Raw genomic sequence first — 26,849 nt, forward strand, 5'->3', positions numbered from 1 at the left:
TTTTTTTTTTTTTTGGTTGTTTTTACCTCTGCGTGTTTCCATTGGTGGCTGCAGGAGGAGCTTTGCTGCCAGGCAGAGCCCTCCATTCCCATCATCGCTCCACGGTTTTCCAAAGATAAACGTTTCGTTGGAGGGAGGCTGACGTTCCAACGAGGAAACACGGGGCTGAAATACACTCAGTACAACCGGCTGCACTGAACGGCAGGTAGCGGGCAGCGCAGGTACGGCCACACAAAGCAGCCGGGCTCTTTGTGTGCTGACGGCCACGACGTGGAAGCAGGGAGCAGCAGTGATACAGAGCTGGGAATGTGAGCCGTGCTATGGGCACAGCGCTGTTCCCACCCTTCCCCCTTGTCTGGCTGTGCTGCTCACCTTTGGGGCGCTGTGTTTGGGGAGCAGAAGCCGGGGGTGTCTCCTGCAACTTCAATCCATGTGCTCCGTGTCTGTTTGGTTTCTCCTCCTTCCTGCTCTCATCCCGTTCCCTGGTTAATCTGGGAACCTTGCTTGGCTTTGCCATCTTTGGATTCATTTTGTTCTTTTATAAGAGAAGGAATTCAGGTGAAAAAGGTGTTTTGTGGGAGTGAATACGTCTCTTTTTTGTTTTTCTGGTCTTGATAGTCAAAGGGGTTAAGAAAAGGGATTTTGTATTGTAACAAACTGAAATCCAGGCTTTTGTTTTGTTCTCACGGGCAGTGCTCCCTGCTGAAAGGCTTCATTCTAAGGCTGTGTATCTTCTTTCATTGAGTTCCTAAGGCTGTCCCTGAACACTAAAGCAATGGGTGACATAGCAGGGATCCGTTGAGACACAGCAAACCCCAACCCAGCGTTGGAGTGAAGAGAAGCAGTGGCAGCAATCACTTTGGGTCCCCCCAACTAATATTGCCTTAACTAGCAGGAAAAGTCATTCACTATCACTGAAACATGCTCTGCAGCCTGCACAACAACACAGCTGATTGTCCCCAGCATTAGTTGTGTAGTTTCTTTCCCTGTGTTTTCTCCCTGTTAATCTGGAAGAACCCGGCTTTGTCCTTTTATTGCTGTTTTAAAGGGTGAGAGGAGTAAAAGCCTCTTAATTGCAAGCCATGTGACTTCGGTATGCCACGGTGCCTTCTGTGGGAGTATTAAGACATTCAGAGTGGCAACCGGGACTGCGAGACACCTCGGATTTCAGGAGCAGGCAGAACTATTGCGATTACGCTGCACATTGGAGCTGTCTTGGAACAGATAAAGAGCTGGTAGTGTTTGCTTCTGGTAAAGCAAAGGGCTTTGTCCGGCCCCACACCACCCTGATCTGTGCTCTGAGGCATTCAGGCTGCCTTCTGCACAGCGGGTTGTGTTGTCAGTGCTGCTCCGAGCAGCAAAATCTGGCCATAATGGGGAGCGTGTGTTTCAGTGGCTTCCGAGCAGCAGTCGGTCAGTTTACAGTGTTGTGGCTGGGGATGAGGACACGGCCTGGGAGCACCTCCTGCCCTGGGCAGTGCTGAGAAGGGTGGTCATAGGATGCATAGGTGGATGCATAGGGCAGAGCTGTGGGATCCCTGCTGCAGGTTGTTCCCAAGCTTTTAGTACTTATCACCTAGTGATGGTTGTTGGGTATCACCTGAGATGCAAATGTTGGTAGTTATCCTAAATCAGCTCTGCATGTAGAGATCTCTGTTGGGTTGTGATATTTAGCTGGGGATGAGGATGAGGTATGGATACAGAATGCCCCATTTCTGGCTTTTTTCTATATCAGCTTTAGGTGACAGTGTTTCTTAGCACAGATGTTGGCCTGTTGGCTCAGAGCCTTTGGAGGGAAGGTGCTTTGCTGAGGGCCTGGAGTACCGGGCAGCACCAAGGCCTGGTTGAGCTGTGTTTGATCAACCCTTTGAGTAAGAGCTGTTGGTTTGGAGGAATGTAAGTGTGGTGCCTCGGTGCTTTGCACACACTGGGGTGAGGTGGCAGCTTGGTGACGCCATGCTGGCCAGGGAGATGCCTGTAATTACTGCAAAGAAACTTAATGAAGAGCTGCTCACAGCGCAGATTTGGACTAAGCTTCTGTTATGAGTTTCTGTACCCTGGGCCGTGCTTGAAAGATAAGAGGATGGGTCACTTGGTTACGAAGTTGTGCTGCCTGCTGAGCCTCCCCAGCATTGTTTGTTCCCCGAGGTCCCTTCAGAGGTCCTGGCTGCTTTCATTTGTGATGTGAGGAAAGCAGCTTCTGTTATCGCTGAATTACCGCTCTGGAGTTTTTGCTGGCTTTTGGTGTTGCTTGTAATTGCTCTAAATTCCCTTGGTACAGCACTGCAGTAATCCTAATGCCCTTTCAGATGGATTGCTGCTCGCTTGTCGCTGCCACCTATGAGCAAAATGAGACTGTTGTACGCATACAGGAGATGCTGTTGTAGCCTGATGGTTGTGGCTGCATGGGTTGGTGGAAGCATTGGGATCTGTGTGGAACCCTGTGAGCTGAGAGCAGACTGGTGGATGGAGAACTTAACAGCCCTTGTGAGGCACACGTAGATATTAAACCCATTCATCAAGCTAAAATGGGACTGAAAAGGCCCAGAGCTGTTCTTGATAGTCTTGTTGACTGTTGGTTTTTTTTTCCCTGGTGCTTTTCATAGGACAGCAAGTTGTGCCAAGTCCTCCGGCGGATGACCTTATGTAGTCTTAAGGTGTGTCCAAAATTAGGTCCTTGTGTTTGCTGAGGGCCCAGCAGCACCAGCCGGTGTTTGATGGGAAAGGAAGTCAATATCCATTTGAGCAGAGGGCAGCCTGCAGTTCTGGGGCATGTCGGTGAGCCAAGATATGAGCCTTGAGCTTTGTTTTGCTGCTCTAGCTGCAGGAGGACCCCATGATTCAGGTCTACCTGGATGGTTACGGGTCCTTGTAGGATCCACCCGAGGGTGCTGAGGGAGGCGGTGGTAGCCAGGCTGCTTTCCACCTTCTGTCATTGTTCCTGGTTAACTGGAGAGGCCCCAGAGGTTTGCCAGCATGACTCCCATCTACAAGAAGGGTCATAAAGAGGATTTGAGGAACTACAGGCCTGTCAGCCTGACCTCGGTACCAGGGAAGGTTATGGAGCAAATCATAGATGCAAATGCCGGGACTGGCTTGGCCAGGAGGGTGATTGAGTCACCATCCTTGGAGGTGTTCAGGAAAGGTTTGGAGGCTGTGATATGGTTTAGTGAGGAAATATTGGTGGTAGGTGGGTGGTTGGACTGGATGATCTTGGAAGTCTTTTCCAACCTTGGTGATTTGATGGGAAACAAAACCGAGGGTTGTCCCTCTTGGCTGGTGTTTTGGGAGCTGCTGGTGCTGCTGTAAGTAGTTAAGTTGCTTCTGGGGTGGGTGAGTTCTGATTTTGGTGGCTACCAAAAATAAGCGCTTGTGAGATACGCTGTATGTGGTTTTTATTATGTTGAGTGAATTTGCTGAGGTCTGTGAATGCCCCGAAACCAAAGTCTGGAAAGGCAAACATTCTTAAACAGTGAACTAAGGAACAAACTAGAAAATACAATTACTGTTCATAGTAAGATTTTGAGTCTAGTGGGTAGAATATGAGCGTGAAGATGGGAACTGGCAGAGAACAACCAACATTGGTGGCTTACCTTCATGTGAGTCCTCAGTGTTAGAAAGGTGGTTTGAGCAATGAATGGGAATGGGACAAAAGCTGTTTTTGCAGGTTTCCACCTGATGTGCCAGGGTTGCTTTGTCTCTCTGGCTGCCCAGCACTCCTGCTGTGGCTGAGTAACGTCAGCTCTGGGCTCCTTAAGCCTGAAAACCCATCTCCAGTGCTCAGCTACAGTCATATTTTAAGACGCGATGACGACTTGTATGGAACGAGTAAAACACAGCGAGTGCTTTGGCTTCTGCATTTCCATAGTTATTGTTTGACCTGCTGACACTGTGTAATCATCACATGCAATCTGTAGAATTCTGTAGTGTAAAGATAACATCCTTTAATAAAAGATTAAACGTAGTCTCATACTTTTCATAAACACACCACAGTATATTCCAGGGATTGCTGCAGTCTGGTCTGTTAGCAGTGCAGATTGATGGTTGAGGCAGTGTCTGTGAGTTCAGTTGAAACAACACACGTCTCAGGGCAGGTTTTTGGATGAGCACCCTGCAGCCCTGCGTGGTGCTGGCTCTGTGCTCAGTTTTGTATATTCATGCGTTGTCTGAGGTCCAGATATTCATGGTGATTTGGGTGATAATGCAGAATTGGGATGTGAAAGGAGCATAAATTTTCTGCTCAGACAAACTAATAATGAGAAGAGCAATGGCCTATCTCGGCGGCTGGTTTCTGTTTGAAAACCCAAGCATCTTTTAAGAACAAAAGGGAGCCTTTTTGCTTCCATTCTCTTCCTCTTTCTAATTAAGCTTAACAACTTAAAATTGAAAGCGCTTTTTTTGCTATGCTTAGATCTGTAGCCTGCACGTCCGAATCGAATGGAAATGCACTGGAAGTGTCTGATCTCACAAAGCTGAGCAGTGATAAACACGAGACTCCCTGGAAGCGGCGCAGATGGATGGTCGCAGTGCTCAGCACCGTGGATGAGATGCCCTGCAGATAGATGCTGTTGAACTGCTTACGTGTTCTTCTTGGATACCCTCCTGTCCACGTACAAAGGCTTAACGTGCCTTTTGTTGTTCTCTGATGCTGCAGGAAATCAGAGCTGGGTTCACACCGCACTATTTGTGCAGATGCGATTGGGTACGTGATCAAAGCTGGTTTGGAGCTCACTCTAATAGAAAGCTGCCAGACTGTAACTTCTTTTTAATAAGCAGTGAATCAGTTTGGCTCCAGGTAGAAACCATAGCTGATGTTCTCAGTCCATGGGCTTTGTTAGGAATACCTTCTCCCCATCCTCAGCGTCCCCTGTGCGCTGCGGAAACCCTTAGAAGGATGCACACTGCTTCTGCACAGCGCAGAGCCCTGAGCCAGGGTCCATCTGCTGCTGCCGTGGGCCTGAATGCCTCCTGTCCCCATTTGTGGTGCTGGCTGCCAAAAAGCACACAGAGCCTTATTTCAGCGTTCCCATTTCAGGCTCTCTGTGACAGCTGCGGGTGACCCATAACAGTCAGTAGGGCAAAATAAGAAAGATAAATGGCCAAGCTGTATGTTTAAAGTAGTCATTGCTGGAGGAAGAAGTCTTCCGGCCTCATCCGTATCCTGGTTGTGAGAAGAATAAATGCTCAGAACGGGTAACTATCTCCCTTGTATACAGAACCAAAGCTGAAGTAGGACTTGGTGGTTGCACACGTGAGATGCTGCTCTTGGAAAGCCAGCTGAATGCACATGTAGATGGCCACGATGCTCACACTGGCCTCGTTGTAATCAAAAACAAAATGAAGCTTTGGTCTTCTCTAAACCAACTTGCTGGGAGTGCCAGCAACACAGAACACAGAAGCTTTGCTTTGTTTAGAAAATAAAAACGGTTTCAGCTCGTTCTGGATCACTGTTTCCTGGAAAATGAACCAAAGCTTGTGAGAAGGCAGGTTATGGAGTTTGTTTCTTTAGGGAGGTTCGAGCCAGTGATCACAGGGACTCGTTAAGCCTGAAGATGATACATATTTAAAGTACTTTACAGCATGGCAGGGAGACCGTAATGTTATGACTCTGCATTTTCCTCCATCTGCTGCTGAACGCATGCAAAGCAGGGCTTGGAGAAGCAGAGCTGAGGTGGGGATTTACCCTTTGATGTAAGAATGGAAAACGATTAATGGTGAGATTCCCCCACAGTTGCGATGCAAGTACATACTTAAAATCAGATCAAACAAATCCTAAAAGCTTTCACTCAAAGCAAGGCTCGAGCAATTCCCATTCAGAAAGCACTTAATGTAGCATATCACCAGCAGTATTTTTGAAGAAAACCTGCAGATTTTGCTTTAAGATGGAAGGAAAATGTCCTGGGGATGGAAGTTGGTGGCTGTGTGTCTGTGGAGCTGAACTGGAGTGTGCAGGGGGTGCTCCCAGCCTCAGCAACGCACCATCCCTGTGAGTGTAATGGAAAGGAGCAGTTGCAATAGAGGAAGAGGGGCCTGATTAGCGGCCCCATGGAGAGAAGAGCTGCAGCGTGAGCGCAACCCTTATTAGACATTAAAGAATCCACACGGGAGAGAGGTGTTCCTAACCGTGGGAAAAGCTGCAGTGGGAACTGGTGTTTATTGGACGCCGGGGAATTCGACCTCAAGACATGCATCCATAAGAAATGAGTCTTCATTATTTCTGCTCACAAAGCCGCTTTCTTTTCCTTAATAATAAGAACACGGATAGACCAGTAAGCCCTGCTATGGGTACCTGGTAAAGGTTCCTTAATGACAGAGCTACTGTCTGTTTTCTGGTGGCTGTGAGCAAGAACCCCATGCTATTGAACTGCATTGGTGCTGCTTTACCCAATGTAGTACTGAGATAGCTGAAATTTGCTCCAGATTTTTGTGAATTGTTTAAACTTTTTGGTTACTATGAACAGTGCTGGACAGAATGCCCTGAATAATGAGTATTCCCTCTCCCTCCTCCCCCCCCCAAAGGTTACGGAACTGATAAAGATCTCTAAGCAGGCTTTAAAGCATCTAAGATTGCAATCTAGAAAAGTGTGGGAGCTCGGTAATGAGGGCATTTCTGACTCACTGCTGTCACAAGCTCGGTTTGCCCTACGGTTTGAAAGGCAGCGCTCCTTGTGAGATGAGCTTTTATTTGCATGGCTTTGCGAAAGCAAAGGCTTTGAAAGCTCACATCACGTGGATTTACTGCTCTCTGACAAGCGCTCCTACCTGTGATCGTCCTGATTGTGATGACTTATCCTCATAGGATTTTGTGCCGAGAAAGGGGGAATTGGAGAAGCATTGGAGTTCTTTTATTTTTAGCCATCTTTAACGTGCTGTAGCAGCTGGAGATAAGGAGAGCCAACATCATCCACTGCAACTCTGAAGGCTGCTGGTAATACTCCATGCAGCACTCGCAGCCTCAATGCTGGTACCCTCGCTCCTGCTGGGTGCTGGGACGAGCTGTTTGGAGCCATTGGGTTCCTGTGTGTGGCTGTGAGCACATCCCCATGTTTATCAGTGGGCACTTTGGGTTCTGTTTGACAGGCTTTGAGTGACAGCTGTACAGAGATGGATGGCTGTGGCTCATCAGGTGACAGTTCCTTGCACGCACTTGTTCATTTTAAGCCTAGTTTCCCAGCACTGTGGAATTCATCTTGCTCCCTATTGAGATTATGTTTCAATTAACACACGTTATTTTCATCCCAGCCCTGCACACACACACATTCATGGACTGCCTATGGGTGTGCTTTCTGCTATAGGTTAGTTCTCATGGAAGGACCCAAACCCAGCCATGCAATCTGTGCTTTGAGTTCATTTGGTTTGTGTCCTCTATTTGTAAGCTCTCAAGTCTTCTGTTGTCTCATCTCTGGAGGCATTTAAGATTTATCAGGTTCAGACCTGGTCCTCTGCCCAAAGCATGACCTGAGCAGCATCCTAGGGATGAGCAATGGTGGAATGAGAACCAGCAAAAAACCCAGCAGGGATCTCCATGGGAATGCAGGGTTCTACAGTGGGGGTAGCTTGTCTCCGAGCCCTCTGAAGCTGGTAGTAGCTGTACGTCTATCAGATGTTGCTCTTCATGAGCGGTGCAGAAACCGGCACTAAAAGTTGTGTGTTGGTTTTGATCTCGCAATGCCTGGCATGCGGTAGGACTTGTTGTGCAGCATTGTGCTACCAGAAGGAAGGTGATGCTCTGTGGGTTGGGATGCTGCTGACCCATAGCGTGACTGTGGGGGTTGTATGAGCTTGGGGGGAAAAGGGATTAAAAAAGTGATCGCTCCTCTGATTTCTTATGGTGTTTATCAGTTTGTAAAGATCCTGATCAGGTTATAAACTAATGCAGCTGAGCAGTAACATTTGCTTATTAAATATTTACTGGTCAGCACTGTCCCTGTGCTGGAGGAGGGCAGAGGCTGCACAAGGCTCTAGTGCCTATGGACAGGCTGGGGCATGGAGCAGGGAGGGCTGGAGCCCAGGGACATCCCAGCGCTGAGGATAGGGGTGCTTTGATCTGCAGAGAATAAACTGATAATGTTGAAATGGCAAATTCATGTTGTTTGACGAGCTGGATTAGCGTGGCTTTGTTGAAGCGATGATTAGCCGGCAACTTTTGTTTTCTGAAAGGGCCTCCAGATCTGTTTATAGCGTGCTACAGCTGTGTGCTGGTGGAGGGGCTTGCTGACATAACAGCTCTGCGCCCCGGCTGGGATTCAGCTGAACTGTAAACCCCTCTGGAAACATGACTTCATTCAGTGCAGAGCTAATGATTAACTGCCTTGTGTTCCATGGTGAGGAGGCACCGTGCCTGGCATTCCTCGGGCTCTGGATTCGTGGCTCAGCCTCTTTGTTTTCACCCAGCTCTACTGGCAGGTGGGGTTCAGTGGGTGGGAGCTTCTCTCCCCGCTCCCCTTCACCCCCTGTCCCCAGCGCTCAGACCCACACCGAGGTTACGCTCGCCCTTCGCCTCCATCTTGGCTCCCCAGCGCCGCTCGCTGCAGCATCCGCCAGCCTCGCCATGCGGCACTGCGGCTCTCCTCTCCCCCGGGGCTGGGATGCAGAGCATTGCAGGCACAGGGCACAGACCCTGCGGGGCTCCTTTGGCCTCTCTGCCTCTCGCTTTCCTCCCCTGCTGCCTCCCTGCCTTGCAGCAAAGGCGATTGTCACAGATTATCCCAGGGGCTCATCAAGGACACGGCGCAGGACGGCATAGATCCGTGCGTCTGGATTACTGCATGTCGCCAGGCGAGGTGATTGAGGGCTGTGGCTGCAGCAGAATCCAGGACCAGCCTCCCCCACTCATATTTTATTTAGTAAAAAATCATGCTCTGTCCTTCGTTTTCCATCATTCATTTTCTTTTTAATCTTTTCCCTAAATAGCCGTCAGCCAAAGCACACTTCCTCGCTCTGAAACCTGAGCTCTGCCTACCAGCGCTGTGCATTCGCCGTCGGGTTCTGTTGGTACACAGGGAGCACATGATGCTCATGTTCTGCTTTTTTGTGCGTTCCGGGCAGCGTCGATTGGAATAGCTGAAGGTTTTAGTGCTATTCTGGATAGTCGAGGTGTGTGTGTGTGTGTGTTACAATAACACAAACGTGCTACGATTGTAGAATTGAGAAAGAAAAGAATGATCAGGCTGCTGAGTGGGAACAGTCTGAGCTTATTTCTGATGTCACTGGCAGGCAGCGCTTCATATTAAGCAGGCTCTGCTGATTGCAGCCAGAAAGGTCAATGAGGATTGCAGGTTTTTTGAGGAATATTAAGACGCTGAAGGTTTTTTTTCCTTGCTGAAGATTGCAGACAAAGTACGGACTAATGTTGCCAGAAACTGAATGTGTAAACAGTGAGCGCAGCACGGTGCGTGTTGGAACCAGTCAGCTCTGTAGCTGCAGCATTCGGGAGTGCAGCTCGATCGAAAGCAGAGTTCCAGCTCTCCGACAGCTTTCTTCTCCTGTCTGAAGGGAGCTGGCACTGAAATGCATGTGGAGGGCTCTTTAGTGACACCAGATAACATCCCCAGTTACTGGTTAGATTTTTGTTGTGTCCATTCATGGCAGTCAGGCTCATTTTTCAAATAGGCTCTTTCCTGTTGTCCTTCCCCCTCCTTCTATTCCTGTTGCTCAATCCCACACCTAATTAGGCTCATTTCCCCCCCCCCCCTTGTACAAATTTTATTACCCATGCTTTTGTTATTTCCAACCTTCAGATTACAGTAACCTCACCCAGCTCCAGAAGAGCACGGACCTGGGGAAGTCTCCTTATTGCATCACCATTATTTGCTCCTTGCAGCTCTTGTTAGAATCAAACACAACCAGCACTGCAGTTTGGTGTCACAGGTTTGAAAGCTCCCCTGGGAATGAGCACAAGGGCTGTGTCCTGGGCAATGTCCAGGCACAAATGCGTGCCATACGCGCCCTTGCCTTTTTATGGCTAACAAGGAGCTTTTTCATTCACTTGAAAGATGCTCTTGTTTGTGCACATATTCCTTAATGACCACTGTGCCGTATTTGGAGGGGGAGAAAATAGAGAAAAATAAAGAGTGAAATCTGAAACAGATGATACACAAAGCTCAGTGGGCCGGGTTGGAACGTGGAGCCAGCAGTTGGTGAGGCAGGTTTTCAGATCATGTTTACGAATTAGTCATCCAGTAACAATGATGAAATCTTAAGGTGCACTGAAAGCCATGCACAAACCAGATGTGGGCTCCGGCAGCTCTTGCTCCTCAGACAGACAGTCGTGTTGGCCTTTATTTGTGCACACACAGCTGAAAACAGCTTTTCTTGTCTTAAGATCGGTTTACATCTGTTCAGCATCGTGCTGCCTTTGGGAATAGAAGAATTTGGCAATAATTCTTGGTTCGTTTTGCTAATACTTCATTATTTCTTTTTGTTCATTTATCCCCACTTTGCCAGTACGTCCCAAAATAAGGTTTTGTCCCTTTTTGTCACTGATTAACATCAAAGTTAAAAGCCCTTACCTGCTCTGCTGACCCCTCTGGCTGCCTTAGAGTGACCTGAATGCTATGTGCAGTTCTCAGCTGTGTTCATCCTTTCTAATTTATCCTTTTTGCCATGTATGCGAGCATTAGAAAGCCTTATTCCATCGAGTTTTCTTGTGTGCAAAAATGTGTTTTTTGGTGGTTGTTTTTTTCACGGTCGTGTTCTATCCATGTATGTAGGGCAGGCAGCGAGCGTGTCCCATGGGGTGTCCTGGATAAGTGGGCTGGAGATCGGCAGCAGGGATGAGAATGAAGACTTGCTTTAGTGCTGAATGGATTAAATATAGATCAGAGTAGTGGAACGGCTGTGTCAAGGTCATTTTTTCTTAAGAAGATTTCTGAGATGTCTTTATTTTTACTTGTTGTGACACAGTTTTGGTTTAATTATGTCTTGCTCGTCAGATTACAAATGAGAAGGGCTGCTCTAATTGCAAATACCTTTCTATTTCTTTGGCTGCTGCTGCTCTGTTATTATAAAAACAGAGACCTTGTGGTATGCTAAGTGAATTGGGGGGGTTGGAATTATTCTGGAAGGTTTATGTACCTTTATTTCCCTTTTTGAAGACGTCTCCTCTGGCTTCTGATGTATTTTGGGATGGGTTTTCTCATGCAAATTGTTTGAAACCGATGTTGAGTTTTCACTTGGTAATATTATTAAATATGGTCTTTTTCTCCTTGCATTAATATTTTTGCTTTGCTTTGCTTTTCTTCCAGATATGGACGTGTCGAAAGCGTCAAAATACTCCCTAAGAGGGGGTCGGAAGGCGGAGTGGCAGCGTTTGTGGATTTTGTGGACATCAAAAGTGCGCAGAAGGCGCACAACTCTGTCAACAAAATGGGTGATAGAGACCTACGGACGGATTATAATGAACCAGGAACCATTCCCAGTGCTGCTCGGGGATTGGATGATACAGTTTCCATAGCATCTCGTAGTAGAGAGGTTTCTGGGTTCAGAGGAGGTGGGGGGGGGCCCACTTATGGCCCCCCACCATCGCTTCATGCACGGGAAGGACGTTATGAGCGGAGACTTGATGGGTAAGTTCCAAGGTTTCTCTAGGCAGGTATTTTGTATTTGATATGGTGAGAAACACAAACTCATATATAGGGCCCCCAGATGGATTTAAAATTTTGGGAATTATCTATGCTTCCTATTTTGGGTTGGAAACGGAAGTGATTTCTATCCCAGTGGCTGGTACCTGGTGGATCCATAAAGGATGTTTTCTGCAGCTGGTTGGATATCTACACTTGAAATAAGGTGGTTTTAAGATGGAAGATTTCCTTTGGCCAGCATCGATGTTGGAGTTACTCTTTTCTAGAAGTAATGATTCCATTTCTTGGATAATATTAAGGCCTTATTCGGATGTATCCCTACTGCCAGATGGAGTTATCTTACTACAACATGTGGTGAAGTTCTGTATGGAGTATCTTCGGAATACTAGAACCTAAAATTCTGTGAAAGCTTGATGCCTAGTTCTCAGTTCTCACTATACGCAGTTTATGTGTTAATTGGATTGTCACCAAAAATTTCCTAGTAGAATTTAATGATGCAGTCCCTTGGATTCTACAAACAACACTTAGCCATGGAAATAACGCTTGGATGGAGAAGACCGAAGGCAGCTTGTGATGTTTCCATTTTGGATCTACATCATTTCCAAGCTATTGGGATTATTCTTTCTGATGGTATTGGCAAAAAAGTGCTGATGGACATGACTAAATTTTGGAAATTATAGTTTTTTTTTAAATGCTGGGATGAGAACTACTGCCTTGAATTTACTGGATGGTATACAGTCAAGACGTCAGTAGCCATGGGGAGTGGATTACTATCTAGTCTCTTAAAAGCTCTTTGTTGCTCCACATTAAGCGTACTTTAGCTTTAAGGACGTGGCGCTAACAATCAGTTTGTGGATACACCAACCAAAAACTGACGGGGCTGGATGGTTACAAGGCGGCTCGAGGATGCCTGCTGGCCAACAGCGATGAGTGCCCTCGTGCATTGGGTCAACTACCAGCTGCTTGATTCAGACGTAGGGCTGGAAATTAAAATAATGGATCTATTTAAGTGCCTTCTGTCTCAAGAAAGAAGTCTGGGGGTTTCAGAGTTACGGTTTCAGTCTGGGACTACTTGCTTCCAGCGGAATTTTTTATTTTTTGTCTTGTCAATAAGATTTTTTATTTTTTTTTCTTGTTGGTTCATCCAAAATATCATTTGACACCCTTGCCCATTAAGAAGGTGGATTACCCCTGTAAGAGGGGCCAAAATTGGGGAAGTTATGTTCACAATTCTCTCCCTAGATTTAATTGGGAATATAGGTCGTGTTTCCACACTTGAAAAAGGTTGGTATGTCCTGCCCTGTGTATATTAGCCCCTCTCCTAACCCAAGTCAAACCCTCTCTTTCCACTAACTCCAGTAGCACTTAGTACTAATAGATAAATCAGAAAAGCTCTGTAGCCATTAGATTTTCAGCTCTGCTAGCTCCTCTGTCTGTCTTCTGTGTCCTTTTCATGGAAGGACTTTGTTCTTTTATCTCAGCTATAGCAGTAACCCGATAGAAAATACTGCTTTTTCTCTTACCTGATTAAATCAGCTTTCTCTGATTAACACTTTGTAGGATGCTAAATGCAATCGTTTATAAAAATGTTGATCGTGGTCCTTCAAAAGGGGGGAAAAGAGAGTCACATGTTTCTGTGCTAGACCCTGAAATGTCTTTAGAGATGCTATTGTTGTCAGCGAGAGATAAGGCAAGAATGAATTTTAAGCACGTATATACATTAATGAAATTTTCTCCTGCATCGGCTGGGGAGTCTTTATATATAATTTTTGAGGGGAAAAAAAAATGCAGGCAAGAAGTGAGTGAGCTCTGAAAATAACTCTGAAAATGAGTTATAATTGAACAACAGAGGGTGAATATATTCAGAGGATGAAGGATCCTGTGATTCAGTGCAGAAGGAATTAAGCTTCCTGAGACGCTAATGAAAAAAGATTCAAATCTGATTTTGAGTTTATAAAAGATATCTGGAATAGTTCTGCCATTTAAAATGGGAGACAGACTCGTGATGCAGGAGGGGAGGAGGAAGGGCAAGGAAGAATTGGGTTATTAGGATTCAGGGCATTGAAGTGACTAATAATTGATTCTGAGAAGGCTGAGAAAAAGGTTGAAATGTCCTTCATAAGGTGGATAATTAAATTTTTAAATTAACTTTGGCCCTCCTGCCGTATTTAGAATTTTGCAAGTATTTTTTAAACATTCGATGTAATCGTTCTTGATCTGCCATTTTGCAGAGGTAATTTAGACATCCCATGCTGGTGTTTGTCTAAATTCGGCTGCAATGCTATTTATAATGTTCCTGTATCTGTTAGTTTTACTGTAGCTTTATTTGAGACATCACACCAACATTCTTAGAACTTGGAGCTTTCTTTAAGTGAGGTGCAGAACGTTTCAAATAGTGAAACAAAATGGATCTTCAGTGTAGCCTGCTTGCAGGGGCTCTAATTCAGTGATTGCAGTAACAACAATCTCAACAAACAAACACCTGTAGAAAAATTAACTTATGCTCCTCCTGTAGATTTTTAGTACGTTTTGGGTCCTGCATCTTTTTAGGTGTTAGGAATGATTGCAGTTTAATTGTTCTGACGTTATCAATTAGAGACTGCAGCTTTAACAGGAGCTGAGTGTAGCTCTCCAATTAAAAGAAAAAAAAACCTTCTAAAAGAATGCAATATTTTACAACAAGAAGAGGAAACCCCCTAATTTTCTGGGCTTTTGTGTGGGTAATACTGCCCCTTTTGAAAGCAGCTTCTTACCTCTGGGTCATGCTTTGCATTGAGGCTTTCATGGCTACAGCCCAATTTGCGATGCTGTTTGTGCAGAGGGATAATGACACGAGTTCCAGTCGTTACCAAAGTCAAGACAAATGTCTGGAGCTCTTTAAGCAAAAATGGAAACAAAATGTTGGTTCACTACATTTTTCTGTCTTTGCTGAATTTTAAAGGAAACAAACAAACAAAACCAGACCCAAACCAACAATTATACATGAGGATTCCGCATTAGAAAGCTTTATTTTTTCCTCTGCGGGCAAGATGCTGGTCATGAAAGCCTGATCTGTAATTAAAACAAAGTGATTGCTCAGCTTTATTTTATATGAATATAACTTTGGAGTTAAGTAAAATGTTTTAAGTTTGTCGATGTTTGCTTGATAGGTTATTGCTCTTTAGCAGAGAAGCAGTCGCAAAAATAAATTCAGTGCTGAAGTGAATGTTTGCATGATTTGCTTTTAGTTGTGCTTGCCCCTTGCTGATGGATTAAATATTTTTCCCTCCTCCTAAATGCAGGGCTTCAGATAACAGGGAGCGTGCTTATGAACATAGTGCCTATGGACACCATGAACGGGGGACGGGAGGATTTGATCGGACAAGACATTACGATCAGGATTACTATAGAGATCCTCGAGAGCGGACTTTACAACACGGGCTCTATTATACTTCTCGGAGTCGAAGTCCAAACCGTTTTGATGCTCACGACCCCCGTTACGAACCTAGGGCCCGGGAACAGTTTACATTGCCCAGTGTGGTACACAGGGATATCTACAGGGATGATATTACACGGGAGGTACGAGGCAGAAGGCCAGAACGGAATTACCAGCACAGCAGGAGCCGCTCGCCGCATTCGTCCCAGTCCCGGACCCAGTCCCCGCAGCGGCTGGCCAGCCAGGCCTCCAGGCCCACGCGCTCCCCCAGCGGCAGCGGCTCCAGGAGTCGATCTTCCAGCAGTGACTCCATCAGCAGCAGCAGCAGTACCAGCAGTGACAGGTAGGCTGCTTGTGGCTGTGCTGGACGCGGTGTCACTTGATCCAATGCGTCGTAACTCAACTCAGTATGCCATCACCCAACCCAGTGCGCCGTAACCCAGCTCAGTGTGCCACCACCCAACCCAGTGTGCCACCACCCAACCCAGTGTGCCATCACCCAACCCAATGTGCCATCACCCAGCTCAGTGTGCCATCACCCAACCCAATGTGCCATCACCCAACCCAATGTGCCCTTACCCAGCTCAGTGTGCCACCACCCAACCCAACATTCCATCTCCCAACCCAGTGCACCTTAACCCAACTCAGTGTGCCATCTCACAATACAACATGCTGCCACACAACTGAGTGTGCCATCACCCAACCCAATGCGCCGTAACCCAACTCAATGTGTGATCTCCCAACCCAACATCCCACCACCCAACCCAATGTGCCGTCACCCAACGTAATGTGCCGTTGCTGCCCAACTCGGTGTTCCTGGTGCCTTGTCTTTGTGCTGCAGGCTGGTGGCAGTTTGTGAGTCGCAGTACGGGGTTGCGAGGCTCTGAACCAGAAGGTGTTTGGTGGCAGCTATTCACTGATGTAGAAGTAAGCTGACATGGAAGATAGAGGCTGAGTTGGTGCAAAACAAAGCTGAGGTCTGTGCTGTTGCTAGTGTTGACTGTTTGCCATGGTGGATGTATGCAGGGTCCAAGAGGTGCTAGCTGGGTGCAACACAGTGTGCAGAGCCAGGGCCTTGCTGCAGCCCTTGCTGCTCTCTCCATGGTTCAAGAATGGGTTAATAATTTTCCTTTTTTAAGTTAGGGTGTAAGTTAATTTTAAGGCCCAGCTACTTTATTATACAGGGTGAATTTTATGGTGTTTTTGAAGATGAATATTATTGGCCTGCTTCCCCTTTGTTCCCTATTACCACTGACATTTAGAAGATGAATGTATTGCCTTTCCAATTTCTTCTTATGTTTCCTTGCAGCAAAAATTGTAGACTTAGAGGAATGTTAAAAATCCAGATGCATTTCCCTGATATGATAAGAATGTGCCCTTGGTTCTGCAATTCTGTCCTTTCTGTGGCTTCATTAACCACATACAGGGGAAAAAACAATGTAGAGCTGCCCACTGGATTTCTTTAAGTAATTGGAAAATTGGGCTTGAAATGCCTGTCTCAGATAGGTAACTGAGCAGATCCACCCTAAGTGTGGAAGCGAAGAAGTTGCTGCTGTGCCTGTGGCTGTTCCGTGCTGTTCCAGGGTTGGAAACATTTCCTTTGCATACCAGTTCTTTTGTAAAAAGACTGAAATATGCAATACATAAATACATATGGCAGTATGGTAAATATTTAGCGATTGGTTGTTGCTTTGAATTGAATATTACCACTGGTAATTCTCTAATAGTTATTCCCATAGAGTCTTTCTTGCTTAAATATGGACTGGAAGGGTTTGATGGGCGGTGTGAGCAGAAGTGAATTCTCTTGTGTACTGTTTTTTCCTCATGGATGCAGAAATTCAGGTCCTTCAAACTTCAGAGCTCTTAAGAAACAAGAGGTGAACTGAAAACAGCCCGATTACATTACAGCCGGAAAAATCCTATTTTCTGGTGCTCCTTGCTCACAGTGTGGATAGAATGGAGTCCAAGAAACTTGTAGTATTTATAAAACATGGCTTTTAGGTTGCTACTAGGGGAAATACTGTGTGAGTTTGAGATACTGGAGCAAAGTGTTCAGATTCAATCTGGTGATGAGTGCTGTCTGCTGTTTGGGCCTTTCATTTTCTTGTCTGTATGTAGTTCTGGGAACAGAAAATAAGGTGATGCTCTGGAAGGAAACGAAACAAACGTTTTTAGTCTTACTAATGAAGTAAATTCAAGTTCAGTAGAACAAGTAATAGAATCTTGAAGGTAGTTTTCATGTTGGAGGATCAGAAAGGAGCTTTACAAGTCTGTAAGCATGAGGGTAGATAGATGAGCATTTAACTGTGCATTAAGTCCCAAAGGCCTTGAAAGTCATGAAGTGGGCTTCATGTGTTCTCAGCACACATTGAGCTTGGCAATGTAAATACATGAATGCCTGGTGAGGTGTCACCCTGAGCATGGCAGGCAGCAGGATGGGATGGCTTCTGTAGGTCTGACGACTTAACAATTGAAATCAATGTTATTCCATTCTGCTCTGCTCCGTTCTGACACCGAGCTGCTCTGTTTGCCTTGGGCAGCACTTTGTCACCTTGTTTGCCCATAGAGGTGGGTCGCTCACCCACGCCCTGAAAGCACTGTGGTCAAACAGTGGGACTGTGAGAAGTGCGGGTGTGAAACACCATGGGAACTGGGTGTGCTGGGAAGGAGGAGCAGGAGGGCGGCCAGGCTGAAGGCATGGCTGCATTCCTTGTGCTGTGTTCTCCCGAGGGCTGTGCAGAGTAAATACAATTTCTATGGAATGGTGACGGTTTTCCTGGGCTGTGATGGGAGGGAAGAAGCTCTGCAGATTGTTTAAAAAAAGGAAAAGAAAAAAGGAACAAAGCTTTTATTTCATCAAGGTTTAGATTTCGGTGCTTTAAATGCATGTAGGGGATTTGTAATGGGAACTGCAGAGGAGTCATTTAGAAGATAAGCAGCCGTGTGGGATTTCCAGCACGTGGATGTGTGAGCAGTGTGTGTGATTGTGCCTTCAGGTTTACACTCAGCAGCCCGAGGTTCCCTTTAGAAAGGAACATGCCTATGCAGTTTTATTTCTAATGCTGTGAGGGCAGCTTGCAATCAGCTCAGCCTTTGCTTAACCAATGTGAAGTCGAGGATGCTGAAAGCAGAAGAACCTCAGCCCTCAGGTGAGCCTGCTCCGAGCAGGAAGGTTTGGAGGTGTCTGCAAGGCCAGCTTTCCCTTCCCTGCTTTTTGGGAGCAGTGGGAAGAACCCACATGGCACAGAAAGCGTTTCCCCTGTGGTTGTCATGGCAGCTCCATCCTGCTGAGCTCCACGCTGCAGTTCAGATCCCACGCACACCGCAGCAGTGCGGATTTCCTGCTCTGCAGCCAGGGAAGGGCTGGCTGCCTTGTGCTGGTGGATGGGGCTTGATGCCGGGGCTGTGCCTTAGCAGAACGGTCACTTCTCAGTGCGTTTGGAAGTCTTTGATTTCCTTCCAAGTGTTTTGCTTAATCATCTCGAGTAGGCTGAGGGAAGGAAAGAATTAGCTGAGGTCAGGGAAGTTGAAGCTGCCCGTCTTCCTCCTCAGCAGCGATGCTAAGGGACGGAGGAAGCCTCCTCCTTTTGCTGCCATGCTCTGAAGAATGAAAAGAAATCAAAAAGCTAAAATAAGATAAAACAAAACAGCAATAGTGATGGCTGTGCAGAGCTGGTGCTGGGTGTCTTGGAGGGAAATGGACCTGGGATGTGAGTGGCAGTGGAAGGGATGAGAAGCACTGCAGTGCTGGCTGTCTGCTCCGTGATGGAGCATCTGGATGCTCAGATACAGCCATGGCACGGCAGGCACCGAAAGGCAGGGGGAGGGGATTCCCATCATAAAGACCTTTGGAATAATGTGCAGTTTAATAATTTCTAATGAATATTCACGTGGGGGAATGAATGGAAAGAAGGAAGGCTGTATTAAATGTTTCCTGAAGAAATGCTAGTCATTATGATGATCAAAGGAGAGCTCCAGCCGGCGTCTGTGTTCAGTCAGACGTATTGCCATTAAAGCACAGACACGGTGTCACTTCACATCTTAAAGACGAGTTTGCAAATATGGTGATGTATTTTTGTCCCCAAGGAGAGCGTTTTTGGCTGTGCCAGGAGCACAAGTGCAGGCATCGTGGTACCTTCCTTATAGAACTGAAGGGACACAGCTCTGTTTGAGAGACCTGGGCATTAACCTTCAAAACAACGTAGGCAGAACATGCTGTGTTTAAACTAAGGTGACCCAGGTGAGGATTAATGGCAAATAAACCTTACTGAAAAAAGATTGACTATCCTCCCTTGATCTTTAGCCACTGAATTAGCCGTGTAACTGATGCACTTAGGCTTGCCCTTAACTTCCACGCATCCAGCGTGGTCTGCCTGTGACTTTGCTGCTGCCGAAACCACTAATGATGGCATCAGGGTTTTAAAGCATGAAAGCTTCTTAGTGAGTGATTAGATCTGCCTCTGAGATCCTTGCAGTCAGCCAGGAATGCTGCTTGCAGAAGGGAACGCGGCGTGGTTCCGAGTGGCAAATCAGTCTGTGGGAAGCAGTTGGCGTGGGCCGGGATGGAGTCAGAATTTCTGAGATGCCAAAGGCATGACTGCCTGTTTTGTTTAAAGCAAAGCAGAAGGTGAGTTTCCAAAGGGAAGAATAAAGAAACACGCTGTACAGATAGCGTGTGAATAAAAAGCAGAACCTCATGTTGCCATTTATTAAATGCTCAAGTGGTAGGAGAACAAAACTAACCCTTGTAGCGTGGATAGCATGGAGAAGTGAAGCTTCTCCGAGCGTCCTTCCTTCTTGTGAGGTTCTGGTGATAAGAGCAGGGAGACCTGTTCTTTCTTTCCTGCTCCGTGCTGGGTTTAGGAACAAGCAGCCTGTCTGCCTGCAAGCACAAGTGCTCCTGATTGCAGGAGTGCAACGTGGAGCCTTTCAAATCTCTCTCTGCAGAATGTCCTCAGCTCAGTGCACGGCTGCTTTTTGTAGCTCCTGGTGATTATTTTAGCTAGAAGATGCTTAGAAACTGAGGATGGTGGCAAGAGCACCTTGTGAGGATCCTTTCTGTGACAGGGAAGTGGTTTTCAGGTCTGTCTCATTTCTTGTATTTTCCCAGTGCCCAGAAACCTTCGTTGCTTTTATACCTGGGCACAACTAAAATAGCAGAAAGTCATGGAACACTTGAGGAGTCAGTAGTTGAGGCACAAACCCACCCCATCCAGAGGACACTCACGTGATTTATCACCACTCTTCCATTTGAAAGTACAAAAGTCAAAGGCGTTGCTGGCCCGCCCTGCGATAACATGTGAAAGAGCAGCTTTGTTCTCTGCCTGTTTCCCAGCCCATACAGCCCGGTGTCCCCGGCCATGGGGAGCTGCAGAGTGCCCTGCTTGTTGTGGCTGCTCCAGCTCTGACCTCCTTGTATCATCTGACACCTGGTTTGGTAAGAGGTGCCGCAAGACCTCAAACCCTCAAATTATGGCAGGCTTACCCAGCTGCTTGGAAGTTAGTCCCTCCCTAACGTGTTTGTTTACTGCCTGGCGTGTCCTGTTGTCTGGATTGTGAAGGATGAATAGTCAAAGAAAGGAAGCTGTCAGGTTCGTACCCATTTTCTGTCCCCCCTCATTTTCCTAAGGCATGCGGAGAGGTGTTCAGCCCAGTGTGAGAGCCAGGAGGATGCCCTGCACTGCTGGGCTTTGGTGCTGCTGTAAGTCTGCCCTTGGTTGTTTGTTCTGAGGAGGGAGGTGAGGAGCGGCTCGTTTCGTGGTTACGGAGGAACACAGATGCTATCTAATGCTGATCTCAGACTTAGTTTTTGTTGAGTTTGCTTTTTAATATTAATATTCCCCGTGTCTTTTTAAAGCCACGTGCAAAGAAAAGGAGGGAGTTTAATTAATATAGTGTGGCTTGTTGTGGATGGGATGCTTAACTCCTGCTACTCCTGCTCCCCATCAGGACAGCAAGCAGTGGGGCCTGCCAGCCTGCATGGGAATCCCTCTGGCCAATGGTGTTCACATGGGTGGTGTTTTTCATTAGTATTTTTCTGCTCTTCAGCATTTTCCCCACAAGTGTGGAAGTCCTCACACCTCACGGTCCTGCTGTGGGGATGGCACAGTGCTGGGCTTTATGGGGAAGGGGAGCATGATTGCTTCTTAATACATGGTCACAGGGAGGTGCTGGGTGTCCCTCTGGGCTCCCAGCCATGCTGATGTTTGATCAGTGCATCACAGCAAATACTGCTGACAGAGTTTGCAGTAGGGGGCTGTCAGATGTTGTGTCAGAGAGGAACTCAAGGGCTGCTCCATCATGTGATGTTGTGTTTGGTTTGTGGATGTTTCAGTCTGGCATAACTCTGTGGTTGCTTAATTAATAGATTGACATGTTTTTCCTACATGATGCCATACTACAGCGCTTTACCTGTTCCAGAGTCTGTGTTTTGTTTTGTTTCAATTTTTGTGGCTAAAGTGTTTTCTATTCATGAGAAATCTCACTGAAAATTCTACTTTTAGTTTTATTTTTATTTGCACGTGGGCAGCGAGTGAAGTCATTTCCAAATATAGTCTGAGCCAAGAGATCCATCTGTTCTTTGCATTTTCAAATGACAGATTAATCCTCAGCACACAACTCATCACACGTCTTCTCTGTCGTGCATCTCCTGCAATCACAGGAGCGACATGGTTTTCCCAGGCCTTCCTTTAGCAGGAGGGCAGCCCTCACCCTCTGCTCCAGCTGCTGTGGTTGGTTTAAAACAGGGTAAAATAAAGAAGCTCAGGAGACCAGGCAGCCCTTGATGTAGTTGGCACTTCTTTAACGAGCTAAATGAGGTGTCGGGCAATAGGAATAGTTTCCAAACCACCTTTAGTACACATCCTTATTTCTTATTGAGCAATAACGTCGCTTTGGCCATTCTCGCCCCTGGGACAACGGTGGCCATTTTTAGAAGTACCAAACTTGCACAGCGTTACCCGTCAGAAATGGAATTGCTATATTAAGCTCTGCGTGCTCCCAGTTTTACTGAAGCAGCAGTGTTTATCAGCTGTGTGTCTTGGCTCAGCTTTCCCATCGGCAGAACAATTCTGTTTGTTGATATGAGAGGGCTCACCATTTCCAAACGGCCCCAAATCCCAGCAAATGAATGGGGCAGCACATGAATGTGGACCATGGTCGCACTTTGAATGGCACTTTGGTTGTACTCAGGGTAGGTTTTTCTTAAGGTCCTCGGTAGGTGCCCTCATGAAAGCATTGCTGCTGCTGCTCATGAAAGCAGCTTCTCATGTCTCTGCACAGCTCTGGCCTGCCATGAGCCACGAGTTCCTCATCCTGCTGCCTGGGCGATCACTGCTCGACCTTGGGCAAAGCCCGTGCCCTCCGCTTCCCTTGTTTTTCCATCTGTATTGCAGGGCTGTGGGGATGTACCTGGCTCTTTTCATTCGCTCCCAGGTGGCGGTTGCAACATATTCATTTAGATCGTCTGTAGATAGCTGGCAAAAGTTGTTTACTTTAACAGCCTGACGGTAATTCTGGCCAGAAGGTTGAAAAGAGGTTTTTCCTGCAGACTCTGCAAGCTGCAGCAGCGAGCCCTGCCCCGCTGACGTCTGTAAAGGCAGCTGTGATCACAGGCAGCACTCAGCAGCACAGGGACGTTCCCAGATCTGGAGGGGAAAGCTGCTCTGGTTCACACTGGTGGAAGCTGAATCGTGGGAACGTGACGGCACGGAGCTGTTTTGCACTTCACCCTCGAGGCCTCTCTGGCTTCAGCCTCCCCAGCTCAGTGCAGGCAGCGCTCACCTTTCCTCTGCCTCTCAGGACGTTCTTTGGCACCATCACAGTGTGTTGTCCCCAGGGGACCTGTGTGCAGCAGGTAGGTGGGCAGCACCTCGAGGTGGCCCCATCCCAGCATGGGGCTGCAGCGAGCTGCTGCTGGGCCTGTAAGCAGCGTGTGTTTTCCAGGTTACCTGTTTGCTTCTTGCTTGTACAAAGTTCACCCCGACAGCCGAGCCTGAGGACAGTGGGACGAGGTCAGGGAGTGGCGTTGGTGCTGGATTGGGCACCATTCTCAGCCAGATTAATGCAGAGGAAATATTCATATGGCCCATCCTGGAGATGGTATTGTAACCTTAATAACCAGACACTTGATTTGGGTTAACAACACAGGAACCGTACCTTGATAATACACCAGTCCAAGGCTGAAAAAGCCCTTCCAACAGGCTGTGTGAGTTGGCTGCCTAACACATCAGGGCTGGTCATGGCTGTGCTACTTTCCCATGGCCTTTAAACATCGTTTTACTTCTTTCAATTTAGGATTCCAGCCCAGCAGGAGGTTGCTTAAGTCTCCTTTCTGGGCGTGGTAAGGCAGAAAAAGCTGATGAAAAGAGGTCGTCCTGATTTCGTTTGTGCACAGCTTGTAGTGGCCTTTCTTGGAGCACTCAATACTTCTATATCTGCTGAGCACTGTTTTATCACAACTGTTTTCTGCTTACATGTAGCAGGTCAAAACGACTCTGTAGGTTGTTTTCTCATAGCTGTGTGTTGTTAAATACTTTTGAGGGTGTGTGTGTGTGACATGCACAGACCAAAGTTCCCTGGGTGGCTTGACACGATGCCAGCAGTGTGGTGCAATCACTGCCTCCCAGCACAGGCTGGAGGTACCACGAGGCAGCCTGCAGGCACAGGGTAATGACACAGAGGCACTGTTTGGTGTAGCTCTGCTCTGGCTTTCTCCACCCTTACATGCCAGGCAGCTCGTGTGTTGATATTAAAATGGAAAAGGTTGTTATGAAATGGAAAAGGAGGGTTTGGGCTGGCTGTGGTATGTACGTGTGGGCTGAGCTGTCTGCAGAGCATGGTAATGGCTTGTTACCTCAATGCAAACAAACCTGGGACGTCTGACTTGCTTTTCTGATGCCTTTCACTCAGGCTCAGTAACTCCTTGTAGCAGGGGAAAACCCCACACCCTTATTCATTTCCATAGAGCTAAGAAATGGTTTTGTTGTGCACACGTGCTGATGTGGACTTGTGTCACACAGGACTCAGTGTGTGCACCAAATAAGCTGTGGGTCAGTGCTGGAAGAATGTACAGCAGCTGTGAGGAAGGGATGCTGAGAGCTCTGGGTTCCCATATGGAAGCCCATAAATGCAGCAGGACAGCCATGTGGATCCTCTGAGTGGTGTGTGAGCTTTGCTATGGGGCAGGCACTGGTGGGTGCTCCATTCCCTAGGAGGATGCTTAAACAGTGCAGATCTGCTTTGGTTGATAACGTGCGTCCTTTGGGGTGGTTGGGGGCTTCAACGTGTGTTGAGGATGAGGGGAATCCTAGTTAAACACACGTTTAGTTTGGTGTGGTGCTTTAAGGCAGAAATAACAGCTTAAAATCAACCTACATCTACCTATGATTTCGGTATATCCAAAAGCCATTTTCAAGGGCAAGCTTTGCTGTATAGTCAGAATGTGCCACGTTCCCTCATGTTTTTCATGGTGACCATGGTAGCTTTTGCAGAGCGTTGGCCACCAATAACCAGGTCACCAGAACTGCTTTTCCAAACAGTGATTGTTGCACTCAGGGTCTGTTGGCTGTTCCTCTGCTGCCAGTTTCCCATCATTACGCCCAAAGAAATCTCATCTGGCTGCTTGTGTCTGGAGCCCATTGACAATAAAAAGGCTTTGATTAGTTCTGTAGAAGAGCTCTGCGTCCTATTCCAGTTCTCCTTACACAATTTTGGAAGGGAACTGTTATAAAAATAACACCTCATTTGTTATCTTTTCCTGCTGAAATTCGTTCCCCCCTCCAACAATTTTAGGCCTTCTAACTCGCCCTGACCACGAGGGCTGGCTTTGTTGCCTTTTGCTCCCAGCTGCCTGCTGCACACATTAATGCTTCAGCTTTATTTTGCACCGAGGCCTCACTGCACTACAGCTGACTCACACTTCTCTAATCAGTGCTCACAAATGACAGCCGTCCCACATTTGAGAGCTGCAGAAGGGTACGGCAGAGCTGTGGGATCCCTTGATTCAGCTCAGCAGCAGGGATCCTTTCACATGGGCTGCCTCGGAGCCTGCTTTTATCTCCACTGTGCTGGGAACAAAGAGAGCGGCTGCCTTTGTGTGCTTCGCTTGGGAGCTTTCATTTATCATACATAAATAGCACATAACTTCATCATTCGTTGGAACTGCAGAATGCAATTAGTTGAAAACGAGGTGTATTTCAGCAGGAGTGAGAGGTGTGCCGGGATCCAAAGCATCATCTTTGCAGTTTAAATGAGAAAAGCAATATCTGTGTGCTGAGAACCAGCCTTGCTCGGGCTCATTTCTGTGGTCTGAACCCCAGAGTTCAGTTCTGTGCATTGGAGGAGCTGTGCCCAGGTGGATACAGAGCACTGGGTTGCTGATAGGTTTATCGTGATTATTAGAAGTCAGATGTAGAGATAAATACTCTGAGTAAGAACACGGGCATCCTGAATGCTTGTGAAACACTATAGACGATTGGATTAATGTTTTAAAAGGGCTCATCAATTATGCTTGTGGCAGAGGAAGGCTCCACGTCTGCCTCCTTAAAGAGCTATCTCCTTACAGCCCCCATTTCCATCTGGTTTTGCTAACAGCAAAATCAAACCCCTGTTTTGTGTGAGGCCGGGATAAAAGCTGCAGCAGATCTCATAGTAAAGCTCTGTGCAGGTCTGAGCTCAATGAGGCAGCGTCTGAAAGCTGCCTCTTCCCAAATGAGCGCACGTCACGAGCAAACCTCCTAAAAGGCAAATGAAGCTGTAAGGCTGAGATGTTTAAAAAAGCCAATTCCCAGCACAGACTGCCTCTCTGTGAGACGCGTGTGTTGTGACAGCTCAGGAGATTAGCTGTGCTGGCATTCTGCTCGGCTGAGTTTACATGGACGTTGAGGAGCAGGTTTCCCTGTGCTGGGAGGAGGCTGCGTGCCAGGCAGGGAACAGCCGAGGGCACCGAGCTGTTCCTTCGGGATGGTCCCAAATGCAAGGAGAAAAGCAGCCATATTAGTGTGTTCTGGGATCGTATCTACACGCAGCATCCATGTTTTAGCTCGGTGTGAAAGCGATCTGTTGTTCCGCTTGAGACTTCCTACAGCTCACTGTCACATGCTTGTTTTGATTCTGCTGCGGCTGTAACTTCATGACACAGCAGCTGTAATTAACTCTTCCATCAATCTCCCATTCACACAGCAGAAAACCTTTGGCTTCAGCTCTTGAATGATTATATCCATGTTTCTTGAGTTGGAAAAAAGACGAGCCTTTACTGAAAGAAAGAAAGGGGAATTGTTCCTGTTTTTTTCCTCCCTGAAAACTGAATAGAGAAAGCATGATTTTTCTCCTGGAACACCTCAGAGCCTCCATTTGCTTTGGGACACACATCCCTAAAGCTCCCTGCATACAGCAGGAGTTAGTTAGCAGCGTGTTCCCCCTTTCCCAGATCCCCCTGAGGTATAAATGAGATCCATGCCGTGTGATTCATCCCCTCAGTGCAGTGTTAGTATGTGGCTGTGCTCTGCTGCTCCAGTGTCTTACCGTGTTACTCTGCCATTCTAACAGCTTGTTCTTCTTAAGCACTAAAAATACCCCGTTCCCATTTTAAAGCACCGCTCACATAGAAATCCAGCTCTACCTCTTACTTAACAGATGCAGTCTCTCTGCAAAGTTGGATGTTTGAAATAATTGGCTGGTGGTACCCAGCAAAGACGTGCAAAGGGGCAGAGGCTTGCTGAAGCCCTGATGTCTGTTCTCACTTCCACAGCACGTGGGGCTGCTCTCAGTTTGGAAATGATTTTCAGACTCTCTTCCTTCATCCTCTGGTGATGTTTGTGTTTTCTATGCATCCCCACTGCCCATTTTGCTCC

At 47.0% G+C, this 26,849-nt stretch overlaps 1 protein-coding gene across 1 annotated transcript in view; it reads left to right on the forward strand.

Moving 5' to 3' along the window:
- SPEN (spen family transcriptional repressor) overlaps positions 1-26,849 on the forward strand; it is a 51,034-nt gene that overhangs the window by 849 nt on the left and 23,336 nt on the right. The window contains 2 exon segments of the mRNA XM_015882263.2: positions 11,247-11,567; positions 14,864-15,340. Coding sequence (XP_015737749.1) covers positions 11,247-11,567; positions 14,864-15,340 — 798 coding nt within the window.

The sequence above is a fragment of the Coturnix japonica genome, chromosome 21 (assembly GCF_001577835.2).
Source record: "Coturnix japonica isolate 7356 chromosome 21, Coturnix japonica 2.1, whole genome shotgun sequence".
Taxonomy (NCBI): domain Eukaryota; kingdom Metazoa; phylum Chordata; class Aves; order Galliformes; family Phasianidae; genus Coturnix; species Coturnix japonica.